The 24,867-nt window shown below is 36.8% G+C and overlaps 1 protein-coding gene across 2 annotated transcripts; it reads right to left on the reverse strand.

The window, feature by feature from the left end:
• Positions 1-404: 404 nt before the first annotated feature.
• On the reverse strand, positions 405-24,148 carry LOC137962024 (histone-lysine N-methyltransferase ATX2-like). 2 transcript variants are annotated; one of them, XM_068808724.1, is made up of 27 exons: positions 23,519-24,148; positions 23,277-23,328; positions 23,066-23,140; positions 21,444-21,663; positions 19,124-19,247; positions 18,875-18,979; positions 17,221-17,411; positions 16,869-16,961; positions 16,663-16,760; positions 15,602-15,772; positions 15,297-15,440; positions 14,396-14,443; positions 14,180-14,294; positions 14,028-14,093; positions 13,877-13,938; positions 13,664-13,720; positions 12,603-12,671; positions 11,954-12,152; positions 11,192-11,476; positions 10,809-10,870; positions 10,655-10,732; positions 6,448-6,543; positions 2,771-2,874; positions 2,540-2,684; positions 883-995; positions 708-793; positions 405-630 (listed from the first exon to the last, which is right to left on the reverse strand). In XM_068808724.1, the coding sequence occupies exons 1-24, from the start codon at positions 24,070-24,072 to the stop codon at positions 2,543-2,545; spliced, it is 3,210 nt and encodes a 1,069-aa protein (XP_068664825.1). In that variant the 5' UTR covers positions 24,073-24,148; the 3' UTR covers positions 405-630; positions 708-793; positions 883-995; positions 2,540-2,542. The 2 variants fall into 2 exon arrangements, with proteins under 2 accessions (XP_068664825.1, XP_068664824.1); XM_068808723.1 differs by having other exon boundaries at positions 708-995.
• Positions 24,149-24,867: the final 719 nt, after the last annotated feature.

Below are 24,867 nucleotides of genomic sequence, written 5' to 3' on the forward strand. Positions count from 1 at the left end.
TAGGAAACCTTTTTCCCAACTAATAAACTCAAAATTTTTGTACTTCCTAATCTATGTAGGATTATACCTTAACATGTTCTATACTTCAACTTCAAAGAGCCGCTCTTGAATGAGCTATTAAATTTATAAACAAATTAAACTCACACTATTGCAGCTTACAGAATTACTAGATTACAGTGCCAGTCCTAAGATTATCCTTATCCGAATATGGATATTTATTTCGAAGGACCCTTTTTTTCTTTTGTTTTTTGAACGATCTTCATACTGAAGGGGGGTGGGGCTGTAACCTGCTCTTTATCAAAACCGAGTCTACCAATCATTGCACTTGTTAGGTAGATGACAAAAAATAGACCATAAAGAGAGCATGTTTTTCCAGAACTTTTTGTTAGTAATGCTCATTAAAATTCTAGAGAAAAGAAATGTTGCATTTCATATAAATCAAGAAGTACAGTATGCAACAGCTGAAAGTTTTCAGTGACTCTACACATATTACAAGCAGATTTGTCCTTAATAGCATCAAGAATCTCTCAAGTTCAGGAACCCAAGAGGCCAGAGAAGTAGAAGAAAGATGACATAAACTTGACAATGGAATTGGATGAGGCATAAGAAATTCGCATGATAAAGTCAAATCTGCAATACAAAGTGCCACAGTATTAATTCAGGATATGCAAGCCTTTAACTTGAAGTAGGAAGTGAAGCTAAACAACCTGCAGGGGTGGTCACTGTTCTGTATTTACACGCTCCAATGTTGAGAACCAATCCTCTTACAGTCTGTTACTGATGTCAATATAATCTGGATAAAGAAGGAAATTTTGAGAGAACCCGAATCCCCCCAGTATTCAATGTCCTAATTTTAAGATTGATGTCCTTTATGTATCTTACAGTTTCACAAGCACTTTCACTTGCATGTCAGAAAAGATCGCAAGCAAATCAATGACTTGTTTGTGTTGACTTGATTACAAATACTTAATGTGGTCAGCTTTTCTTATCCAAAGCTGCAAGAAAGAAGTACAAGTAAATACAACATAAACCAAATAATGACACAAGATATAACTTTGAATGTTTGTATCCATCAGAGATCCCTAAATAACAGAATATGCTACAAAGAAATGCTAGAAAATACATCCAGGGTTATTTTGGTCATTCCCACTTCAGGGGTATTTTGGTCATTTTCCCACTTCAGTGGTTAATTTTCTTTATGTAATCTTTTTATGCATGTTAAATTATATCAGTGGTTAAATTTTCATGTACATAGGATGGGTAGTTAGGGAGATATAAGGAGATTAAGGTTTATTAAGTGTATAGGGGCATTTTTGTAATTTGTAAATCAAAAACACCTATTTAAGAAGTCTGGGAATTCGTGCACAGTTCCCAACGAAATCTTTGAGGCTCTTCAGAAATATATTTTCTCCTTTTTTTTCACCCAAATCTAGATTTTTACAGAACAATTCCAGTCCAACTGAGCATGCAAAATCATATGTATTAAATTATGGTGCAATCTGATTGGAACCAGCTACAATCACGCCAACTTCATAGCTTTGAGATGAAAAGAGAAGAAAAAGAAGAGCCCCTTAACAGAAGCAAATCCACCCATGGATGTTTCATACTGGCAATGTGTAATAATTTATACATGAGCAGAAAAGTCAAAAAGCTTGTTTTGTGGACAAATGCTCTAAGGGCAACAAAGCCATTTCAAGTTTCATATTTCTCAGTAACCTGATCACAACCTAGTATAATAATATGGCCGGCTCTCCAAAACTTTGGTCTCAAAGTCCTATAGTATTAGTGGCTAGTAATTTTCGTCTACATCTGAAACCTGCTGAATAAATTTTAATGCAGAAGATTTAGCTACTACATACTATTTGATTGCCCAATTGTGGTTAAAATGTAGGACCCTAGCTTCCGTAAAGCTGCCTTTTGAGGTTCTTCTGCTTTTCATAGGTTAGTAGGTAAAAGTCCCCAGAAAGGGTTTGACAGATCACAGACTTATAAATTGAGAATAGGCCTCAAAACAACGGCTAGTAATTTTAGTATGAAACAGACCCAATTTATCAAATTCCCAAATTTCATTTCTGTTCCACTCTTATGCCCCATTTGTATGCTCCTGTCTCATGTCCATTCGCACTTCTGTTCTATTAGGCCTGGGTGTAAATAGGGTTCAGTGGGTAAGAATCTCGCATTGGCTATGGGTTTGTAACATCCCCAATTTGTAAGTTGGTGAATAGGCTTCCTAACATTAGCTTGCAATATTGAGATGGAATTGACCGATATATCAGTATGCTATTTGCTCTAGTCCTAACTGATTGACACTGGCATACCCTGAAAAGTTTAGTGCATATAATTAATTCCAAAAATGCCAATGCACGTCAGTTCTTTCCAAATTAAGCTGGATGACCACAAAAAAAATCTTTTTCTTTTTTTACATCACTTTCCTTGGAAGAAGCTGTTGCATTGAAATTTCAGTTTGCATCCACTAAGAAAGTTTGTAACTTAAATGGGCAAGCATAATTTTCATATGTAAAGATTAAAGTCTACTAACAATTTACTCTCCAGTGCACTCAACAAGCTCAGAACGAGGTACACGTATCGGGGCAACTTGCTCCTCTGCTTCAGTATCATTAACAACTCCACGGCATCTAGTGAAGCCACAGTAGCAAGCAAGTTTTTCTTCAATTGCGAAAAACCTGAGGGTGAAATACATACCAAAGTCAATAATTGCAAGAGAGATGACCAAGAGGGGTAGGCACAGGTTAAAAAGGAAGATTGGGACCTGTAGTCATATGTCAATTCCTCCCACTGGTTAATATCTCTTTTTGCAAATATAATTATATGCTCATCCCCATGCACAGATATCATTCTTGAGTAGCAATTAGGCTGCATGCAAAATAGAATTAGAGCACAAAGAAATCAAAAGCCAAATAAAGTTTACACCAAGTATATCTCGTATATGACAGCTTTTAGGTATGCTCCAAGGTGAGATTCTAGAAGTGTTAGTGGTGCATAATAGAGAAAAAAATCAACAAGTATTGTGATTTCCAACATAACTATCTCAAAATTGGACATGAGCATGAACTGTTTTAACATTCATTGGGTGAATTTTCTCAAGGGCAACTAGGAATGTAGTTTCTTTCTCTTTTTAGTCTAGTATTTTCATCATAGTATTTCTTTGAACTTTTTTTAGGTCTTGTACTTCCCTGTTTTGAATTCCTTGTTGGTGATGATTAGGGGAGGCATTGAACCGAGCCAGTTCGCTAATAGGACGAGCTAGGTTTGGTTCAAATAAACGATTTGAGATCGGGTTTTGACTCGTTTAAGTAAAGGAGCTGAACTCGAACAAGGCTTGGTTTAGTTCGCGAGCTTGCGAACCAGCTCGTTTACTTAAACCTAGGGTCAGGAGTCGGGAGTCGGGACCGAAGGACGTTGAAACCTTTCCATCTCCAGTCGATTTTGAGCAACTTTGAGCATATCCTGGAGAAATAGGCGATTCTGAATATCTGGAACGCGATTTTCTCTCGATAGTATCCAGATATTCAAAAGCGTTTCCTATTTCAGCCGCCATGATCTTCAACTTCTTCAGTTTCTTCTTCGCTTTGCTGGATTTGGGTGTTGCCGACGGAGGCCACTGAATAGACAATTAAGTCATCTTTGATCTATTAGCTATTCAGAAACCTAAATTTCTCCATGATTAGTGCAGAGGAGAAAATCCAATCTGTTAGTTTTTCAAAAACCTAAATTTCTCCATGATTAGCAAAGGGGGGAAATGGCAAAAGGGAGAAATAGCCTTCTGTTAAAAAATTTCTTCATTTGCCATTTCTCCCTTTCTATGAGCTGTGAAGAAATTGGTGCACGCCATCTCCGACTCTCTAGTGACAGTGAGTGTAAATATCATCTTTGTTATTATTTTCTCTGTTTATATATATATATATATATATATTTTACATATTTTGTTTTTAATATTGTGGAAGATGTTGTCCCTCTTCAGATACAGTAATGGATCAATTTCCCTTTATTTCATGTATTTTATCTTGCTTGCTGTAATGCAATGTCATTTACCAGCTTCTTGTTTTGTTAGTATTTCTTTTTGTTCATTTTTATTTTTTCTAAATGTTGTCATATAATTCTTTGTATTTTTCCTCTTCTTTCTTAACGATATTCTCATTGTTTTCCAAAAATGTTTAATGACTATCAATAATTGGGATTAAGATGAGGGAAGAAGAAAGATAAGAGAAGAATATGGGAAAGAAAGATGAGACTTGAGAGGAAACAAAAGCAAGGGACGCCCAACCTGCCTGCTCTACCATCCTGTTTCTTCTTATCCGTTAACTAAAATTGCAACTGAACAATACATTTATGCTCTTGATTATAAAATGTAATTATAGAGATGTAAATACTCTTTGAGCAAAATGCCCCTAAGGAAAGCGTCCTGCCCATTATGGATGACCAAGGGAAGGAAGGTTTTCAAACGCCAAGCAAGGAGCCTAGCAATAATTTTGTAAGAATTGGAGATGAGACTGATGGGCCGGAAGTCACCTGGCGGCACAACATTGGCCTTCTTCGGGACTAAGGCAATAAAGGACGCCCCCAGCTTCTGAAAGTAATGCCATCCTTTTGGAAGCCCCGAACCATACTAGAAATGTCTTACTTAATAATGGGCCAAGCTTTGCGGTAGAAATCTCCGTTAAAACCATTCGGACCTGGCACACGATCACAGACCAGGCCAAGAACAGCCTTCTCAATCTCCAAATCAGAGAAAGGAAGCTCCAAGGATGAAGTGGTGGCAACGGAAATTTTGGAAAAATGAAGGTATTGGAGCTTAGGCCAACAAGGGTACTCAAAATAAAGATCTTTGTTCTTTAGTCTGATCCAGAATGTCAATCTGGGAGAAGAGGGAAGCTTTCTTGGCATCAAGGGAGGAATTCATGTTGGAAGCCCATGACTTCAATTTGCCTTTGAGGAGCTTTAGTTTTTGAGGGAGATCCCAGTCGACACGGCCACCACCGATGAATCTAGACCACCAGTTAGCCAAAAGATGATCAAATTCCACATTTAGCATCCATGAGTTCTCAAACCGGAAAGGAGTTGATCCCCGTCTACCAAAAGATGTGGATAGGAGAATCGGGCACTGGTCAAATCCCACACGATTAAGAACCCTGCCAGAAGCATTGCCATAAAGCTGGAGCCAGTCAGCGCTCACAAGAAATCAGTCAAGCTTGGAAAGGATGGGTTATCTCTTCCCATTCGACCAAGTGAAGGTCTTTCCAGACAAAGGAATCAGAGCTTTTGATGAAATCCGCAAAGTTCCTCATGGAAGAGGAAATACGGATGGTAGGAGGAGACTTCTTGTTGCAAAATCTGATCGCAATAAAATCCCCCACAATGAGCCAAGACACCAACCAAAGCTGGAGCAGAGTGAAGCTCCTCCCAAAAAGATCTACGCTGCTGGTACCTGGTGGGCCTGTAGACCCCAGCAAGTCCCCCAGGTGCATCCCGAGAAACAGTCATGAAAACTCAGCCCAATCAAGAACTGGCAAAGGCCGAGATCCATGAGGTCGACCAGGCTAGAGTTCCAGAGAACAATCAGAATACCAGAGTGGCCCACAGCGTCGATGGCACGCCAATCCAGGGGAGCTTTTAGAACAAGCACTCGTGCAACCATTCACTCTTATGCTGAGCCGTTAGGACTGGCTGATGCCACCTAGGCTGAATTGGAGGCTCTCGTCCATGGTCTAAGGATATTCAAAATAATCTCCAAGTTGACTTGATTGTGGAGGGTGACTCTCATGTCATCATCACTTGGTATAGAAAGAATGCTCAACCCCCTTGGGGTTTGAGACACCTTCTCTTTGAGATAATGGACCTTGCTACTATTGTAACCAGCTGGAACCATATATTGAGATCAGCCAACCGCTTCTCTCTAGCTTTTGTATTACTGCTTTGCCCTCAGGCCTTAATAAAATCACTTTATTCTCAAAAAAACTTATAATTGAAAAATCTGTAAATTCAAGCAAGTTGTTTTTCCCCCTAAAAAGAAAAACTAAAAAATAAATCCATCATAGCTTCAATAGGCATATGAAAGTGATTATTCACAAAGCATTCACTCTAATTCAACTCATTCAACTAGCAAACCCAAAAATCAACATAATACACACAACTCACTGACTTAAAATAAGAGATATATGCACAGACCTAAAATCACTCAATAGTTTCCAAGTCCATACAGTATCGAAAGTAAGAACAAAGAAGTACACTTAAAGAGTATTCCAATTAGCTGATATGACTTAATAAATGGATCCTGTATTGGCAGTTGTACTGCCACATGAATAACATCAAAATCACCAAATAAAGTTCATGAGAAAAGTCACAAGCAAAGAGAAGGGAAAAAAGCCCACAACAAAAGCAAACAGATAAAGCAAGACCATACTGCTAACTGGGATAAACATAGCTTACTTCACAAGAGTGGTTGATCAAATGAGCAATGCTCCCAGCCTTAGTGGCATCCACAACCCTTTCCTCATCAATTCTGAACATGTAAGTTCCAGCACCCTGTACAAGGGAAATATGATAGCAATGAAATCGACGCTCCAAAAAGCATTTCCATTCATTAGTTTTTTTTTTTTTTTTAATGGAACTGCTTTTCATCATTAAGAATAGGTAATAAAAGGAACGGGAATTTTCTCTGGAAACTCTATCATATAAACTGTAAGAACACATGGTAAACAAGTCAGGTACATTTCAATGAGAATCAATTTTTTTAATTTTTTTTGAGAAAGGTGATATCAATTAAAGGCCAGAAGACCATCAAGCAAAGAACAAAGCTTAAAGGTTCAGTTATAACAATGAGAAATCAGTGATCAACCCCTTCAGTAGCAAGACAACCAACCACACAATCAGCAGACCTATTACCACGCAACCACTTATAACTAGATGAGACAAACCAGGGCTTTAACAAGGAATTGAAGGCATTTTCCAGCAACTTTCTCATGAGGTAGAAGGGAAGAGGACTAGCTTCATAGTGACTGAGGACCCATCAAGCAGCTTCTCAGAAAGCTTAACCTAAGACCTAAAAAATGCTTTAATTTCTACTTAGAGAAAATTGTGCAATACAGGCAAATCAACCTTTGCATATGTCAAGTTTGAAAGGTAGAATTCAAAAATAAAAATAAGGTGGTTCAGCAACATTTGTTTATTTTATGCACCTGGTCATGATCAAATGCATTAGAGGCAAGCCAGCAAGCATATCCTTCATTTCTGTGATCCCAAAGAAGGATCAAATTGAGTCTTCCAAGGACTTCATGCCAATGTGTCTAGCCCTTACAAAATCATCACCCAGTTGCTGGCCAGTACATTGAAAGTTGTGCTCCCATGGTCATACACAAGGAGCTGTGCACCTTTCTAACTAGAAAAAGTATTACGGATTGGGCAATGACTGTTCAAGAGGTGATTGACTGTCTTAAGAAGAGAGAGGCCCAAGGATCGCTTTAAAACTTGACCTCAGAAAAGGATTCAATCATGTCAATCGTTTTACTGGATTCCATGCTTGAGAAGATAGGCTTTGGAAGAAGATGGAGATTATGGGTACAAAGCTGTGTCTCGTTAGCAACCTTCTCTCTTCTCCTCAATGGTACAATATGTGAGTATCTCAAAGGAGCTAGAGGCATTAGATAGGGTGATCCCCTTTGGCCGCTACTCTCCAATGTTGTGGGGGAATTCCATAATAGCTTGATGTACATAGCAAGAAGAAGTGGATGGTTGGAACCCACAGCCGGGAATGCAAGTGCTGACATCCCCATTGTTCAATTCACTGACAAAACGACAGTCTTCTGCATTGAGAACAATGACCAAATTCAAAGGATATAGATTTGTTTGAATTAGCCATTGAGAAGAAGATCAACTGGGTGAAGTCCTCTCAAGGGCTGTAAACGGTATACGGATAAAATGGAATGTGAAAATAGAAGATTGAGAAGTAGAAGAGAAGAGAGAAGGAAGAGAGAGAGGAGAGAGTTGAGAAAGGCTCAAAATATGAGCTCGTTGGGAGTCGTGCATGACCCCCTCTCTATTTAATTAAGAGAGACTTCATGAATTACAAAAATGTCCCTACTTAACTACATATGCCTTATCTCTTTATATCTCTCATTCTATATGTTCAACGCACATGAAATTTGAACCACAGACATAATTCAACATGAGGAACAATATTATATAGAGAATAAATTTACTAATGAGGTGAAATGACCAAAATGCCCTTGGACTAGTTTTCCAACACGGAATAAGGTCATTTTGTATATCATTTGAATTATCATACTGGTATTCCATATCTGCTTCGTCCAATTACATTTTAAGGTATTCCAATTACGTTTATTTATCCAGTTACCGACCGGATAAATAGGTAAACGAGTAATTAAACTAAAAAATAGTAAAAATAATAATGATATAGATAAAATTATTTAAAATTAAAAAAATATTACAACATGTTTATAATGTCTAACGACAATAAAAAGTCATATAATAGTGTACATAATAAAGTCCTTCCCTCATAGGTATGTAAAAAATTATAATAACACCCCTACAAAAATCAGTAATCAGGTAAACAAGTATGGAATAGGTATTGCCCCATTCCGTTTCGTTTAATAAATGGGTAAACAAGTAAAACTACCTGATTACATATACGGGTAAGATTTTTGTTCCATAACATTCAATTTAATAAAAGACAGACAAAAAATTGGATAATTGGATAAGATTGACACCCCTAGTCCTCTCTATTTGGCTAAAATATGGGGAAAAAATGGAGGGTGACTGGCTTCTATGATGGGTGGTGCATATGCTACACTCCTGCAACTTATTTAGGCATCCCTTTGTTTGCTACTAGACCAAGCAAACACTTATGTTTGCCAGTGGTTGAGGAGATGGAGGTGCAGCTATCCACATGGAAAGGAAAGCTCCTTTGGAGAGCTGGTAAGCTCACCATACTCAGCTCTTGTGTGGCTGACCTTTCACTGTAATTCCTTTCTTTCTTCCATGCCTCGTCAGCATTGCAAATAAAATCGAGAAGATAAAGAGAAGATTTATTTAGCGCAGGGGAACAGATGACTTTAGGCACCACTCCAGGAATTGGACTGAAGTATGTAAGCCCAAGAATTTAGGGGGATTGGTAATCTGATCGATCAAGGAAACTGACAAAGCCTTGCTGCTCAAATGATTATGAAAATCTAACACTCGTAGAGGAGCAGCGTGGAGGGACATCATTGCCCACAAGCTGGGTCTCCAGAATGATTCTTGGTGGCTGGAAGGGGGCCGGTGGAGAAGGCTCTCTGCCATATGGTGCTCCCTCTTCCCCCTTTTTCTAACTTCATGAAAGGGACCAAGTTCTACATCGGCCAAAAGGACAGTTAAATTCTGGACTCACTGCTGGTATTAGTATCAAAGATGCCTACAGATCAATATTCTATCTATCCACTAATCCTTCCCTGAAGATCAATGAGGTAAGAAAGCTGGACATGATGTCTGTGATCAAGGACCTTTGCATCCGAAGAGGCCTGAATGATGTAGAGACAGATGAAGTGGGGAGACTCATGGAGAAACTTGATCCATTGAATGTGGCAAGTGTATAGACTAATAGGGACCCCCTCTGACAATGGTCAGTTGTCAGCTTCATCTACTATGCCAGAATAAATGGAACAGCTCTTCATGGCACCTTGTTCTCAATGCCTGGAAATTATCTGCTCCAGCCAATATAAATTTCGTTATTTGGATTGCAGCTTGGGGAGGATTATTGCATAAGACAACCTAAGGGGGTCCAGCATCACTCACTCTCTCCACCCTCTGTGACATCGAATAGGAAAACATTAACCATCTTCTCATGTACTGCCGTTTTGCTTCGCATGTCTGGATGCATTTCCTAAGTTGGGAATTCAAACTTGCCCCCCAATTCCATCAATAACCTCATCTCTTGGAGCGATGAAATTCGGCTCCCAGAACTGGCAAAGCTCTCTTGTCGGTTTGCCTCGCCACATCCTTGGGGACTTCGAGTTGAAAGCAACATCAGAAGCTTTGGTAACAAACTGAACAGCCTTGAGAGGGTCATAGAGACCATCTCCAGCTCTACTCTTGCCTGGACCAGCACACAAACTTTTCCAATCTCTGACCGGAGGTATCATCAGGAACAACTGGCATCTGGTTTTACAAACGACTTCACCCCGAAATTGAAAAAATGTGGATTCCCCCACCCAGAGGCACCATCCAAACTAAACTTTGATTAAGTGCTATTGGCAACCCAGGCCCTGCGGGTACTAGTGGCATCTTTAGAAATAATGATGGCATCTCCATTGCTTCTTATTCGGATACTTGGAAGCATTGGTAGACTTTTTTATGAAATCATGAGCTGAGTAGCAGAATTTCATGTACTTGGACTAATGTTCAGAGATCAACTAATAGTGTGGCTGAATCTTTTAAAAAAGGGATGTCCCTCCAATCCTTTGTTGTAAGGGGACCCCCTTCCTAAGATTTTATTCCTGTAAGCATTGCTTGGAATAAAATTCTCGCCCTTTTCAAAAAAAAAGAAAAAAGTGCAAAGGGGGTAATCAGGCACTTCAACAAACTAAACACCAACAACGAACAGTCTATTTGTAAGAAATGAAATGTAAGAAGAAGAGCTTACCACCAACGAATTGTAAATAAAATGTTCCCTCAGATCTGCCACTGGCGGTCTAACAAGCTCACCAATATACTCAATGACCTAGTAAAGGAAGTACTTAAGTGTGTACAAAATAAATGCAAGGCCAAATAAATGCACTATGTTCAAATAAAGTTACCATGTCTCCAGCTTTATGTGCTTGCTTCGCAAAGATTCCAAATCCATGAATGCCTGATTTTCCTAAATAAGAAGCAGAAGAAAGTACGAAAGGCTAATAAAATGTATGTAGATGACATGTTCTTTAAAATAGTAACATAATACCAAGGACAGAGTATTGCACAAATGGAAGTATTTTAGTAAACAAAGGCAATTGTTGTAAGTTGAAAAACATTATGTAATTCTTCTATCAAACATGAATCTGAGCCAGAGAAATAATTGACTTGAAGCATTTTAAATGTTGAATACAAAATACTTGTACACTTCAATTGCATTGTAGTCAAGGAAACAGATGCTAATTAAAAGTAAGTTGTATAAATATATCTTTAAGAGAAAAGCACTAACCAAAAGCAAGCCTCTTCCGGAAGGTTTCCTTCATATGTTTGTATTTATCAGCCATAGAAAGAATATTCTCCACAGTATCAGGGTGAGAACTTCTCATTTTCTGTTTGCTTGAGGAAAAACTTGTGAGGACAAGTTCATTGCTAGAAGGTAAAATCCGGAGGGACTTATTTTGAAGGTAGCCAGAAACCAAATATGGCCTATCCTCAATGAATAACCGTTTCACAGAAGCAGCAGCAAGGGCTTCAGGCTCTTTGCGCCCCCTTCTTCCCAAGAAATTGTAAGGCTCTGCTCACAAACCCAAAGTGGAAAGTAGAACAGAGAACATAAACTTCATACATTAAATAGACTTACACAACAACAGGTTCAAAACACAGAAAATTATGAAATAAATCAGATCATTTTCCAGGCTCAGTATCAAATTTACGTGACCATTTGCATGCCAAATCTAACTGTGCCCTTAAGAATCTAAGTGACATGGATTAAGAAATCAAATAAAAAGTAGAAAGATGATTCCCTTGTGGATCTTTCAGAAAAACATTTTGTTATGAAGCAAGTCTAGGTAACTTTTTGAGGGCTGAGCCAGGCTAGCATATCCTGTTGAGAATCGTATGATCTCCAGATTCAGTGATGCAATGTAAAAAGGTGAAGGACAAAAAGAAGCTAGTGTTTTTTTTTTTATAAAATAAAAAAGAAGAAGAGAGAAGAAGAAGAAGAAGAAAAAGAAAAGAAGCTAGTGTTAATAGGTGTCAGAAGGCTTCTAACCAGTTCGAGCACAGCCTGATGGGTTAGATGGAGGCATGTAGCTAGAGCAATTTCGAGCAGCTAGCATCTTTCCTTCCACACCACTCGGGCGTTCATTAGATGGTTGTCTGTGCTTTTTACAGAAGGAAAGTAAGCGAATACATTGCTGATCCTCATCTTCATCCATTGACGTGAGATGAAGTTTGTCCTCATCCTCAAGCTAAACATGAAACAAAAATCTCAGATCCGAAAATGAAAGTAAATTTTTTGTAATAATAAGAAACAATAACAATATTATGAAACTAACTACTACCAATAGTAATAATAGTTAAAATATTATCATTTTTAAAATAAATGCACAATCATTTGTGTCAAGCACAAGAATAATACAAGATTATCCAGTCTGAATACAAAGCAAAGCAGAGAACAGGAGAAAAAGTTAAAATATTATCATTTTTTAAATAAATTCACAATCATTTGTGTCAAGCACAAGAATAGTACAAGATTATTCAGTCTGAACACAAAAAAGCAAAAACAGAGAACAGGAGAAGATATTATTATTTTGGGTACTTAACAAAAGGAACAAAACAACCCTAAATAAAACAAGCAATTTCATATATCATCCAGAGAAAAAGCTATGAGGCAAAGTAAAGAAGAATAAGGAAGGTACCTCGACACAAAGACCAGCAGCACGTGCGCACAGTGGATGGTATGCTACACGACAAGTACTCTTTGAACACTGTAAGCTACTTCAGTCAGTTACAAGAATTTAAATAGAAACATTAAGGAAAACTACCAAATGTTGTATATTGAGAGCACAGGCACCATGTATCTTTTGTAACGTCCAAATACTATCGTACACAATGTACTTATGTTACATCATTCGCAGGAAGAATAAAAGAGTGGCATAGAACAAGACATAATGGATTAAAAAATAGAACCAGCTTCCAAAGTTTGCCAACTAAAGTATCAGATGCAAAAAATAGATAAAACCCTGACAAATAGAGGTAGCTTCATTAAGCAGAACATTACAAAATCCAATAATCCCTGTTTTAATCATCCTCTAATTTGTAACCTTTGGCAAGATTTTACTGTCATTTGTTTTTCTTCCATTCAAAATTTACCCATGTCCTAAACAAGACTGTCATCCTAAATAGCTGTCCACATGGTAAATGATTCAAAGGATAAGATTATCTATCGCCACACATGAGCATGACCTGATATCTATCGCCACACATGAGCATGACCTGACCAGGTGGGGGTGATCTCTATTATTTATCAAATGTCCCCAAGAGCAGCACAAGTAGAACAGAAAGCATAATAGCTAAATGTTGTTTTATAAAAAACCCTTTCCTGTGTCTTCCTATACTCTGTTAGATCAAATTAAGGCTTTGCTTCAAAATTTTACATTATATTTGTTTCCATCAAAACCCAAAGGATGACATATCAATCCAGACAGGGATTTCTGTAATTATGTAAGTTGCAAGAGAAATTAATCATTATCTATAAATCTCTATCCATGGCATTCTATCTCTCTAAAAGCCCATTGCTATTTCCAATTCAATCATAAATATCACAACAATGACAGCAGCAAGGTCAAACAAGTATCATTTTAGCCATAGTGGTAATAAACAAACCGTTAAACTTACAAATACAAAAGTAAATGGAGTATTCTAATGGAAGAGAGAAAAATGAAACCACACTAAGTATCTAGATAAACCAAGAACTCACCTGGATGCAAGATCCATAAGAAACACCACAAATACTACATAAAAGCTTCCAACGGTCCTGAAGAGATTATTAACATAGGACAGAGTTAAGACAGAGTTAAATACTCGCCTTGCTCAGAGTTTTTGCAACAGTTAAAAACAAAAGAAATGCATAACATAAAAATATTTTTGAATAAAAGGAATCCAAGTGAAAATAAAATAGAGGAAAAAACACCTTATTAATTCTTTCAAGCCCATCGATAGGCTCCATTTTCTTGACATCTAGAAGGCAAGTTTCTGCAGAAGAATTGAGGAAGTGAATATCAAAAATATATAGGCTGATTAGTGATTGTGAAGAACAAAATCTACACTATACAAGTACAAACCAGGAATCCACATGGCACAAGTTAGATGAGCCCAACGTCCATCAGTTGTAGGCTTCATAGCACCCCCTGAAAGAATATCAATTCCAGACCTGTTAGGCTACCATTATCTAAACCTTCATATCAGCAGAGATCTTTTTGAGGCAAGCAACTACCAGTAACAGGACAAAGGCAGCAAGGTGGAGGGCACCTAGGTGCCCCATCCCGACATAAGTTGCATAACCAGAGTACACCATCCTTTGGTTCTTCACCATAACATCTAGCATGCACCTGAGAAGACATCAGTAGTTTATGAATAAGTGAGTGAGTGAGAAAGAGAGAGAGAGGAATAGATAAAAGAGAAAACATATCTAGAAATAATGTAGTCTTACCATCATTCGACATTTGTCACATTGCAGGAACAAGTTGTCGGCATATTCCTAACAACACGAACATATCCAATAACATCACAATTAATAAGAGTGTACGTAGGAACATGTAACCATTTAAAAGAGACAAACAAAGAGAAAGAATGAGAGAGCAGAGTCTATGCACAAAGAATTGTTCAAATCATACCACAGAGCAAGAAACAAATTTTGTGGGTGCTCAATATCCACAAGGTTACAAAATGATGGATAACTGATTCTTAACAAGAACCAGGAGAGTGATCTTTCTAAAGGGTTGGCTTCTAATGTCATATGCAAGTTGCTGATCTTACTTTCACATTACATAAGGTCAAGCTTTCAAGAAAGGACAGGACTCTATGAAAGTACAGTCAGATATTTACTTATCCATGCAAAGCGTAAACCATGGAGAATTTAAAGCACTATTAAGAGAATAAGACATGACAAGAGCTTCAACAGCACCTTACTTTTTTTTTAGTGAAGGCATCTAAAAATCCGGAGACATTGAAATCAAGATTCAAACCCACACAACCAAATATTGGAGAAATGTAATCATTTTCCTTGTGTCGGTGGCTTTTATTTGTGTTAAAGTCTCTTTCAAATAGGGATTGTAAATAATCAACGGAAGTAGATTCCTCCAAAATATCCTAATTTAGAGAATGTGATAAAGTCTCCTCCATACTAGTCAAGTGTTCATCAAACTGAAGGAAGTACAGCTTTCCCAGTGATCAAAACATTATATCACCAAGGGATCAAAATTAATTTCCCTCTTTCCCACATGATCTGCAAACCAATTGCATGAAGAAAATACCACTGTCAAAGTTTAACCAATTAGGTTCCCAACTACACAGACCAGTTGCAACAGTATCAGCATCTAAGAGTTTCATACCTCATCCATGTGACAAACATTACACTTATCGAGATCCTTCCAATCAACACGAACAGGTCTGTAACCAGCCGGTTGATCCAGATTACTCTTAGATGATAGACCACTACGTGTAGATTTTGACCATAATCTGGAACCAGGTAGGTCCTGCGAGAAAAAGTCCATAGTTGCAAGCTGAACATATTGAACATGGAAGAAGATGGTCTATGTACTAGATGAAATTAAACATGTTAAGAGCAACATTAGAAGAAAAGGAAATGCTATATCCAGGATTACTATATAACATGAAAGTATAACTAATGGATTACCTGTATAAGTTTTGAAATTTTCTTATTGGAGAAACCAAACATGTAAGAACCAGATTTGTGTGTTCCACTCAATTCTCCTTCTTTGGTATGTGAGCCATTACACAAAGCTTTACATGAATCTATCTTCTTGTAAATTTTTTTCCAGCAAGCAGATGGAGTAGATCCAGCTATCTGCAATTGAAAGGACAGGAGAGTAAAAGTTAACATATACATCCGAAGTGCAAGTTTTATGGTTGATTCTTTAGTTATAAGTGGAGTTTCTCCACAACACGTTGTTGTGGGTGAGACCTTTCCACTTGGCACAGGCTAATCATTTGTGTTTTGCTTTCTTTGGGCTTCTTGTTCTTTGACCTCCTTTGTAATTTGCATATTCTATCTCTTAATGAATCCTCACTCTTTTTCGAAACAAAAGTTAGCACATAAAAAATCTAACAGAATAATGAACTAAGACTATGGATATAGAAAGCCAATTAATAAGGGACACGGACAGGCTCTGAGGGATGAAAAACTAGGAGTATTAATTCGCAATTCCACAAGGGAATAATCAAGTGGTGCCAGAATTATCTTTAGAAGGAAGAGAATACAAACAACATCAGTTATGACAAAACTCAAGGGGTCCCACTCTACTTGCTTCTCAGAAATGCTTGTATACATTCTGTATATGCTGGGGTACGGAGAGCCACGAGATTTCTGGCATGCCTTTGTACACAGAATAAGATTTCTGGCATGCCTCTGTAGTTCCAGGGTAAACTGCAAACAAGCTAGGAATATATGAACTCTGGCATTTTCAAAAAGTAGGGATTATCAGCTAAATATACACAGCAGGTTCAGAAATGCCCAAAGTAACAACAAGGACTTAAAGGGCAGATTTACCTGATTCAGATTAGGCTGATCAGCCTTTTAAGTTTATCAATAGGGCCATTTTAGGCTACACATGCTCATGCCCCGATCCCTAACCCTAACCTGAGTGGGAAGCTGTATCTGGGGCCTATAAGGGAAACTCTAAGAAAAACCTAAGATAACATGGAAGTTGATATACCTGGTGAACCGCAAACACCTACCTGCAAATCATTATCCAATGTCACTCTAAATAGTGGCCAACCCTTTGACTGGGGATTTCGCAATACTTCCATCTTATAAAAGGTACTTTTACAAGGATCTGCAAACAAAAAGAGAAGTGTCATGGATGGACAGAATAGCAATGAACAGATAAATAGAGCTCAATATGAAGCACAGAGAATTAATATAGGTATAAGACATGAAGTACCTGTAGTTGATGTATATTTCCTCTCAGCTTTAAATCCTTCAGGCCAGATGTATTTCTTGTTGTGAAAATGTTCTGAATCTCGAACAATTCTTCCTGCAGATTAATTGTTCATGAGAAGAATAAGTAATGTCTAGGTTAAAGAAGCAAATGCCTTTCTGTTTTTTCTCTTTACTTTTTTTTCTTCATTTGTTTTTTATTTTGCTTCAAGTTAATCCTTCGAAGCATCAACTCCCAAATATTTGTCAACAACTTCCAAAAGCAAATGCACCTAAATGCAGATCACAAGTTGCAATTTTTGGAAAATATACAAGATTCCTTCTCTGGAACAAAAGGAAAAGAAACTAAAACTCACCTAGGCTAATGACACGAAGATCTCCAATTTTTAAAGGATAGATGCAATCCTGAACGCCTTCATCTCCTGACAAATTTTCACCAGAATCAACAACTTCTTCTTCCTCATCAGTTCCACTCTCACCATCGTCAGCCTGGATACCAATTTGCAACCAAAGCATTTTCTTTGGAAGCTTCTGTTCACTCAGATATCTGGCAATAACCCAAAGTTTAAACTTTGGACATTTTCTAATACAATCATAGAAGATGAAAAAGAAATGCATACAAAGGATAATAACAGCAACAGCAGCAGATAGAGTGAATTGAACCCATGGGCCACACTTAAGAATATGAATATACTTCTAGAACATGCTAAATAACATGACGATCCCAATTATGAAAGAGGAGGCATCACTTGGCAATCCAAGTTCAGGTGGTGAGAAGCAGTTCATAAGAGTAAAAGACCAATTTGAGAACTCATTTTGGCACACTAAGGCTGGTGATTGAAAGAAGCTGAGGCACTAGCTATAATTGTTTGCCTTAAGGAATCCGCCTCAAAAGGAAAAATTAATTATAGTTGTAGAGTGCAACTGCTTAGACCTTCTTGAAAACCCTTAACACCAGCATTTTGCAGATAATTTTGATCATTTACATATTATTTTGAAAACCCAAGATTGGCATAATACTTCATCAAAGAGCTCTTGGTAAAAGTCGGCTGGATTTTCCTATAAACAAAATTGTCTACAGGAACAAACATCAATCAACCCAGCCCAAATTTCTTCTCCACATAGCCGCTTCTTTTATGAATCATTTCAACGAATTAAAGAAATTGAATGGCAGATTGATTTTATTAAAAATAAAGAATATAAATCAGATACTGGATAGATATTTTTGTCACACTACTATAGGAATATTTTGCTTCTGTTTTTCTTCTGAAAGTAATGAGAAAGGGGATTCTTTTTCTTTTTCATAATAATCAGAAAGGGGATTATTTTTCTTAGTTTCTATTTCATAATAATCAGAAAGTGGATTATAGGAATATTTTGCTTCTGTTTTTCTTCTGAAAGTAATGAGAAAGGCGATTATTTGTTCATTTCTATTTCATAATAATCAGAAAGGGGATTATTTTTATTTGTATCTCATCTATGTTTGAATTTCCTCTCTAAGCTTGTATGGAGCTTATCGATTCTGTAACATTTCTTAGGTCAAAATAACAAAAAAAATCCAATCAGAGTCTCTCTAAGTTTTGAAGTAGTTTAAATGAAAAAAATAAATATAAATATAAAAAAACTGTGGAGTTGAAATTTTTGGGCCTGATTGTATCAAATCCTATGAGAAGTTGATCAAATAGATAAAATAAATAGAAAAAAATTTGAATAGCAAAAAACAGTAAATTCTTTAAGCAAGATAAAAACATGCATATTTTTTTCAAAAGGGCTTAGGGCTTCAAAAATCATCAGTGAGAACTATTTACAAGATTATCAAAAAATTAGTCCCTGTAGTGATTGACAAGAATTGCCCAAACCAGTAGCTAAGAACTTATGCCAAACCTAATGAGAAATAGAAAAATAACAAGCAAAAAGATAAAAAAGAAGTGCAATTATTTTGTTGACAAGAAGACAACCTGTTTTCCTTCAGGATGATTGTGAATTTTAAAATTTCAAACATATACTTACATCTTTGCCTCTTCTAAGCCTCGACAGAAACGAGCCTGCTTGCACTTCATATGGAAAGATGAAAGCAGTCCTTTAAGAAATGATATGATGTGCTTCATGCTAATCCTAAATAATACAGAAAAAGAATGATTGAGTTTGAAAGTCTGGCTTAAGCAATAAGCCATATAAATCATTTCAGGGTCTCCGTGTAGACCTTAAATGAAGCTTAAACTAGTTGGTCAACAGCATTAACAAATGTCGGTAGCAAACCTTGCAAAATCATGAGTCCCAAAAAACTGGACAGGTATAGATCTTTCTCCAGCTGTTGGCTTTAAACCCTTGCACGCACTAACATTTGACTCACCAACAACAATTGCTGGCCACATAGAGTGTCCTGTTAATGAAAGCAACAGTCAGGCCAGCGTTGCCATATTGCATTCAGTCATACAAGGAACATAAAGCAATACGTCTGTTCTTTGACAAAAGATCAGTTTCTCTATCAACTAGAAGATCTTCTCTGTCCTAGTCAGTTACACAAGTTACATGATTTTCAATTTCTTTCAGCTACAAATGCTTGGTTAGTGGACCAGTTGCAGTCAACAGATTGAACCAAATTATTTTATTAAATCAAGTCACACATTGCTCTTTGTGACAATTGACAAATGTGTAACAGAATTTCATTCATGATATTCAAAGAGGTACAAGCAAAAAGAAAGCAATTAAAATTCTTTCCTACAGTTCTGAAAAACTTCTAAATCAACACAATAGAGTGCACCATTTTTACCTCTTCTGGGCAGACTAACAACTTTTTGGATGCAGAAAAACACACATACCACATCTTAGCTGTGATGACATGAACTCTAAAGTGTGCAACTACCACTAGTCCCAAACCACCATATATGCTTCAAAAGTTCATATATATCTAAACTAGTCAGCATATATCTACATCTATATTAGTCAATGTAAATGATCTACATTTCCTTTATAACCCCAGAAAGTGAAATGAACTAAATAAAGAGAATTGCCTGTTGAAGACCAATAAAGGACACGTCAACAGAGATAGTGATAGATTTAAGTATAACTGAAAATTATGTTTTATAAACCCATTTAACTTTGCAACTGCAACCATGCCCACATTGTATGTCCACATCTGTTTTAATAAGTTATTGTAGCATATTTATATCAAATCCACAGAAAAAAAACAAAAAACGGACATTATCATATGTCCACAGCTTCCTCATCTAGACTCAAACTACAATATATGCTTAAAAAAATCGAATATATCTAAACTAGTCGGTATATATATATATATATATATATATATTAATCAATGTAAATGACCTGCATTCTCCTTATACACCCCAGAAAGTGAAAGGAACTTAATAAAGTGAATTGCCTGTTGAAGACCAATAAAGGACACATCAACAGAGATAGCGACAGATTTAAGTATAACTGAAAATTATGTTTTATAAGCCCATTTAACTTTGCAACCGCAACCATGCCCACATTGTATGTCCACATCTGTTTTAGTAAGTTGTTGTAGCATATTTATATCAAATCCACAGAAAAAAACAAAAAAAGGGACATTATCATATGTCCACCGCCTCCTCATCCATGAACCGAGCAAAATGTATACAACTGTTCATACCAAAACATTTGCACCAAATGTCATGTTAACGAATCGTGAATGTTTCACATATACATCATAATACAATTGATTCTTCGTGAGAGTTTTCTAATTTCCTAATAAAGATAAGAAAAACTACAAATTAACTAATGGCTTTGACATGTAAAAACAGTCAATCATCTGTAGAGGTACCACCAGAAAATAAGTTAACTTGAAGGCACCTTGTGTTATTAAAAAAAGAATAAGTGTATAGAAAATAACAACAGGGAGAGAGAATGTATGAATAAGTTAATAAGGAAATCAACTCAGATGAGATAATGAAAGCGATAATGTACTTTGCCCACAAAGCCAAGAAAGTGATTTACTATATAAGGAAATGGAATCCAAAAAGTAACATTCACACATCGGTAACGTCTTTTTCCCTTTCTTATGAATTTAAAACATTCAATTTCATTGACAAAAATTTAGAGTATTCAGTAACTGGACTTATAGATGGAAACATGGCGCAATGAGGCTACATATTCCACCTGCTGTTATGGAGTATTTCACAAACCACTTTATGTTCCTCATTGATTTTGGATAATGACTACAGAAGCAATAGAGACATGGGACTGGAAGCAGGGAGGAAATGTAAATATAACATGCAGTATTTAAGAGTAAAAACAAAAAAAATAAAAGAATGCAGTGTCGTCATTTTGGAAAATTAAGGGATGAAACCGACATGTTCTAACAGCTGACTTCTGAAAAATTGCATTAATTAAGCATCCATAGTTTGTCTTTCCACATTTTAGCTCACTAGATGGAGGCACCACTGCAGGGTTTTGAGTTTTACTTCAAATTTTACATTTTTTGGAAAAATAAATTTACCCAATGACATAACTTCAATCGGGACCAGGTTTTAGATGAAAAATAACAGCATCGTATCAAAATGAAACTACAAATTAAATAACTCTCCAAGCAAACCTGTAAGTTTGGCCCATATAATATCCCCAGGTTCAAACTCTTGGCAGTCATCAAAAGCAGCAGCTAAAGCAACCAGTTCATCATAATCCTGGCTGTTCTTATCGCCTTTTGTCACACTACACTTCACATTTAGCCTCTCCATAATCTCGCGAGAAACATGAAATTTCACCTTCTCTTTTGAAAGAATCAGAGTTTCAATCTCTTCATCATCATAACCAATCTATCATTCGAAAATAACATATCAGAACCATTCTGCAATTAACTTAACATGTAACAGATAATTTGTTCATCATTAAAAAAATAAAGATCTCATATCCCTTAACATATGGTCATACATACTCGTGTTTACATACATCCACATTTATATTGTATGAAACCTAGAAAAAATTTCAAAAGTGCATGCACAGCTCAAGTAGCAAAATCGCCAAAATCATTGGATATGCCACATGTGTCCGTATTTCGGTTGAAAAGACAATTATGGATGTCATTATAGAACTTGCAACGTGTACATCCCAAGACAACTTAACTTCAAGTCTTTTGGTTTTCATTTTTTCCTTTTCAGCAACATTACTTATGCTTCCAAAACAAGCAATAGCTTTAAGATACATTGCTGAAATCCCACAATCACTTCGCCTCTTTGTTGCCCAGGTTTTGGGTTTGATCTGTTCCTAAATAACAATTTAATTTCTAAAAATGAGGAGAATGGCAAGTGGAACAATGCCTAATCCCATGAACTTCAATCACGTAGATGAAATCATCAGATTGGTTCGGGTTTTAAGCACTCTTCATGAATTGACGGACTCTCACGTCAGTTGGCATAAATTACCTACAAAATGCTGTATACAGTCATTCAAAAAATAAATCCAAAAAAATCTCATCAATTTTTTTAATACACTCTTTCCATTTTTTCAAACACATTTGCGTAAACTTTTATCATTTATCATGAAATTATGCAGGGTAAGGTAAATGTTGACATAGCAATATTACAGTGAAAATGGTAGGCCATTACACAAACAACTATGTGAACATCGTTCATTAAACTTTTGAAGTTTAAAAAAAAAAATACAAGTGAGAAAAAATACAGGAATTTTACCAAGAGAAGTGTAGAAATACAAAGAGTGATATTAATACTAGTACCAGAACTAATAATAATAATAATAATAACAATAACTTTCATAAAAAAAATAATAATAACAGTAACAATAAATTATAAGAGTTGTAAAAATAAACTGAAGTTTGAAAAAGTATCAGAAAAGGGATTTCCTAACCAAATATGGGAGTTTGAAAAGTCACAGACATTATAAGGCTCTTCTATTTGTTGAAGTAGGCCACGTAAGCTTGCCGCGTGCACTAATTAAGAGCATTCCAAGAGGATTACTGCGTTTATGCCCATTTGATCCATACACGCAAGAAAGTCACAGCTGCCAGACTCTTAAAAGATGAAACTTACCAAAAAGAGGCACACAAAAACAAAGAAAGTTCTCTGACAAACCCATGAATGACAGAGATTAAAGAGGTCTCACAACAACACATTCAGCTATGAAGATAGTTAATGAGAGTACCATGGAAATGTCAAAACTGTAATAGCACATGTCCTATTCTATTTTGATGAAGAATCATACCTGATGCTTGTTGCTCTCCAAATTATACCCAGTAACCGAACCTGTGTACCATCTATCATCTAGTGGCCAATATACCTACATTTTTTGGGTTTAAAATCAGATCCAAAAGAAAAGACTAGACCATGCTGATCCCAGTGCATGATGGTCGTGAGGAGTACAAATAGAACCAAAGTAGGAGAAAATTAGGATAGACTCCTAAAAGAGAACTTACCTTGCATGGCAATCCAACAAACACATTAGGATCAACATCTTCAAAACTCAACCTGCAATAGCATTACTTTTGAGTAAGTAATTATGATGACATGAAGCATATCTCCAACCAATATAATTCGATAATTTCTAAAAAACATGAGGGAAAAGAGTAGCTTTACTTGATACGAAGGTCGATTTTGAAAGTAACAGTTTCAAACACATTACTTAAACACAAACAAAGTTAACAGTATGAGTACTTACTCGACCCATTTCTTCGTTGAAACCGAAGTTGAACCTAATTCCCCCTTCGGTTTTTCCCGATCCTTCAAAAAGTTTAGCATCCCGGTCCGCAGTGAATCCCTCTTATCTCGTGTCCGCCCAGACATCTCCCTCGAATTATTTGAATTCACTCCCAATCTCGAAGTTTCACAATTTCTTTCTGCTCTCTTTCTTTTTCCATTCTCCGTAACCTTGTCCAAATTCACATTCTGATCAACATCGGCCACTCGAACAAATACTTCCACTTTCTCAGTATTGTCTCTTTGGGTCTCCCCTGTTTCCGGTTCAATCCGCGGCTTCCTCGCTCTCCGCTGATAAACCCGGAGAACCGGAGAGGGTTTCTGAGTGGGAATTTCGACCTCGGCATCGAAGGGCTCGAGCTTCCGAGCTTTAACTTTCTTTGACATGGAGGCTCCGCTGGTGTTTATGCAAGGCGAAGTAGCAGAATAGAGGTGAGTCAGTGGGACGTACCTAATGGGCGTTCCAGTCTCGGTTTCCTCGTCTTCTTGCAAAAACTTCTGTACCGAGAGTGCCATTGAAATAGTCAGAAAAACTCTAGAATGGAGCTCCTCTTGACTGTTTTTTTTCCTTTTCTGGCACACTAGGGCTTTAATGAGAGGAGATGCATGGAACCTGGGGGCTGAGGGAAGGTTTGGCCAAATCTTCTCGTTTCCCGCCGCGCGGACTCTCAACTCTGATGCTTTTTAAGGTCAGATGTTTTTCGCTTGTCCAAAGTTACATCATTTGTTAACAGACGCCTTTGAATAGAAACGTTTTTTTTATTTTTTTTCTGTTTTCTTTCTCACCCAGGTACGATTTCTAGAATCCATTGCTCCTCCCTTTGTTTTTTTCTATCCAAAATTCATTGCTTTCTTCAGCTGCATTGGTTCATACCTCCATCACTTCTGCTCAACCAATGTAGTCTGGTTAAATTGTTTCTGAAGTAGTTACAGTTATATGATATCATAAACAGATAAATTCTGATAGCTAATCAGCTTTAAAATAAACCAAAACAAAATAACTGATAGCAAATGCTGGGGTAGAGGCTATATGCAACTTCATCAAGCTAATCATCCGTCTTATTGACTCTTGAAAACAAATTTGCTTCACAACTATTGTCTTTTATGAACTTCATAATGAGTAATGGGTGATGTGTAACTGCAATGAAGTGAAGCACTGGTTTGGATGGAGAGCTTTGTCCTGCTCAACAAAGACAATATTGACTAGGACAATTTAGTTCGAGAATCAAAGCTTGCTTTGTAGTCTTTGGTAGTCAGCTATGTTTTCTTGAGTTTTGGGATAGCTTGCAAATTAAAACATGGGCAAGGCTT

The sequence above is a fragment of the Aristolochia californica genome, unplaced genomic scaffold (assembly GCF_029961685.1).
Source record: "Aristolochia californica isolate CCGP_79_NKW_82.1479 unplaced genomic scaffold, dmAriCali1.0.hap1 SCAF_4, whole genome shotgun sequence".
In the NCBI taxonomy this organism is placed as follows: Eukaryota; Viridiplantae; Streptophyta; class Magnoliopsida; order Piperales; family Aristolochiaceae; genus Aristolochia; species Aristolochia californica.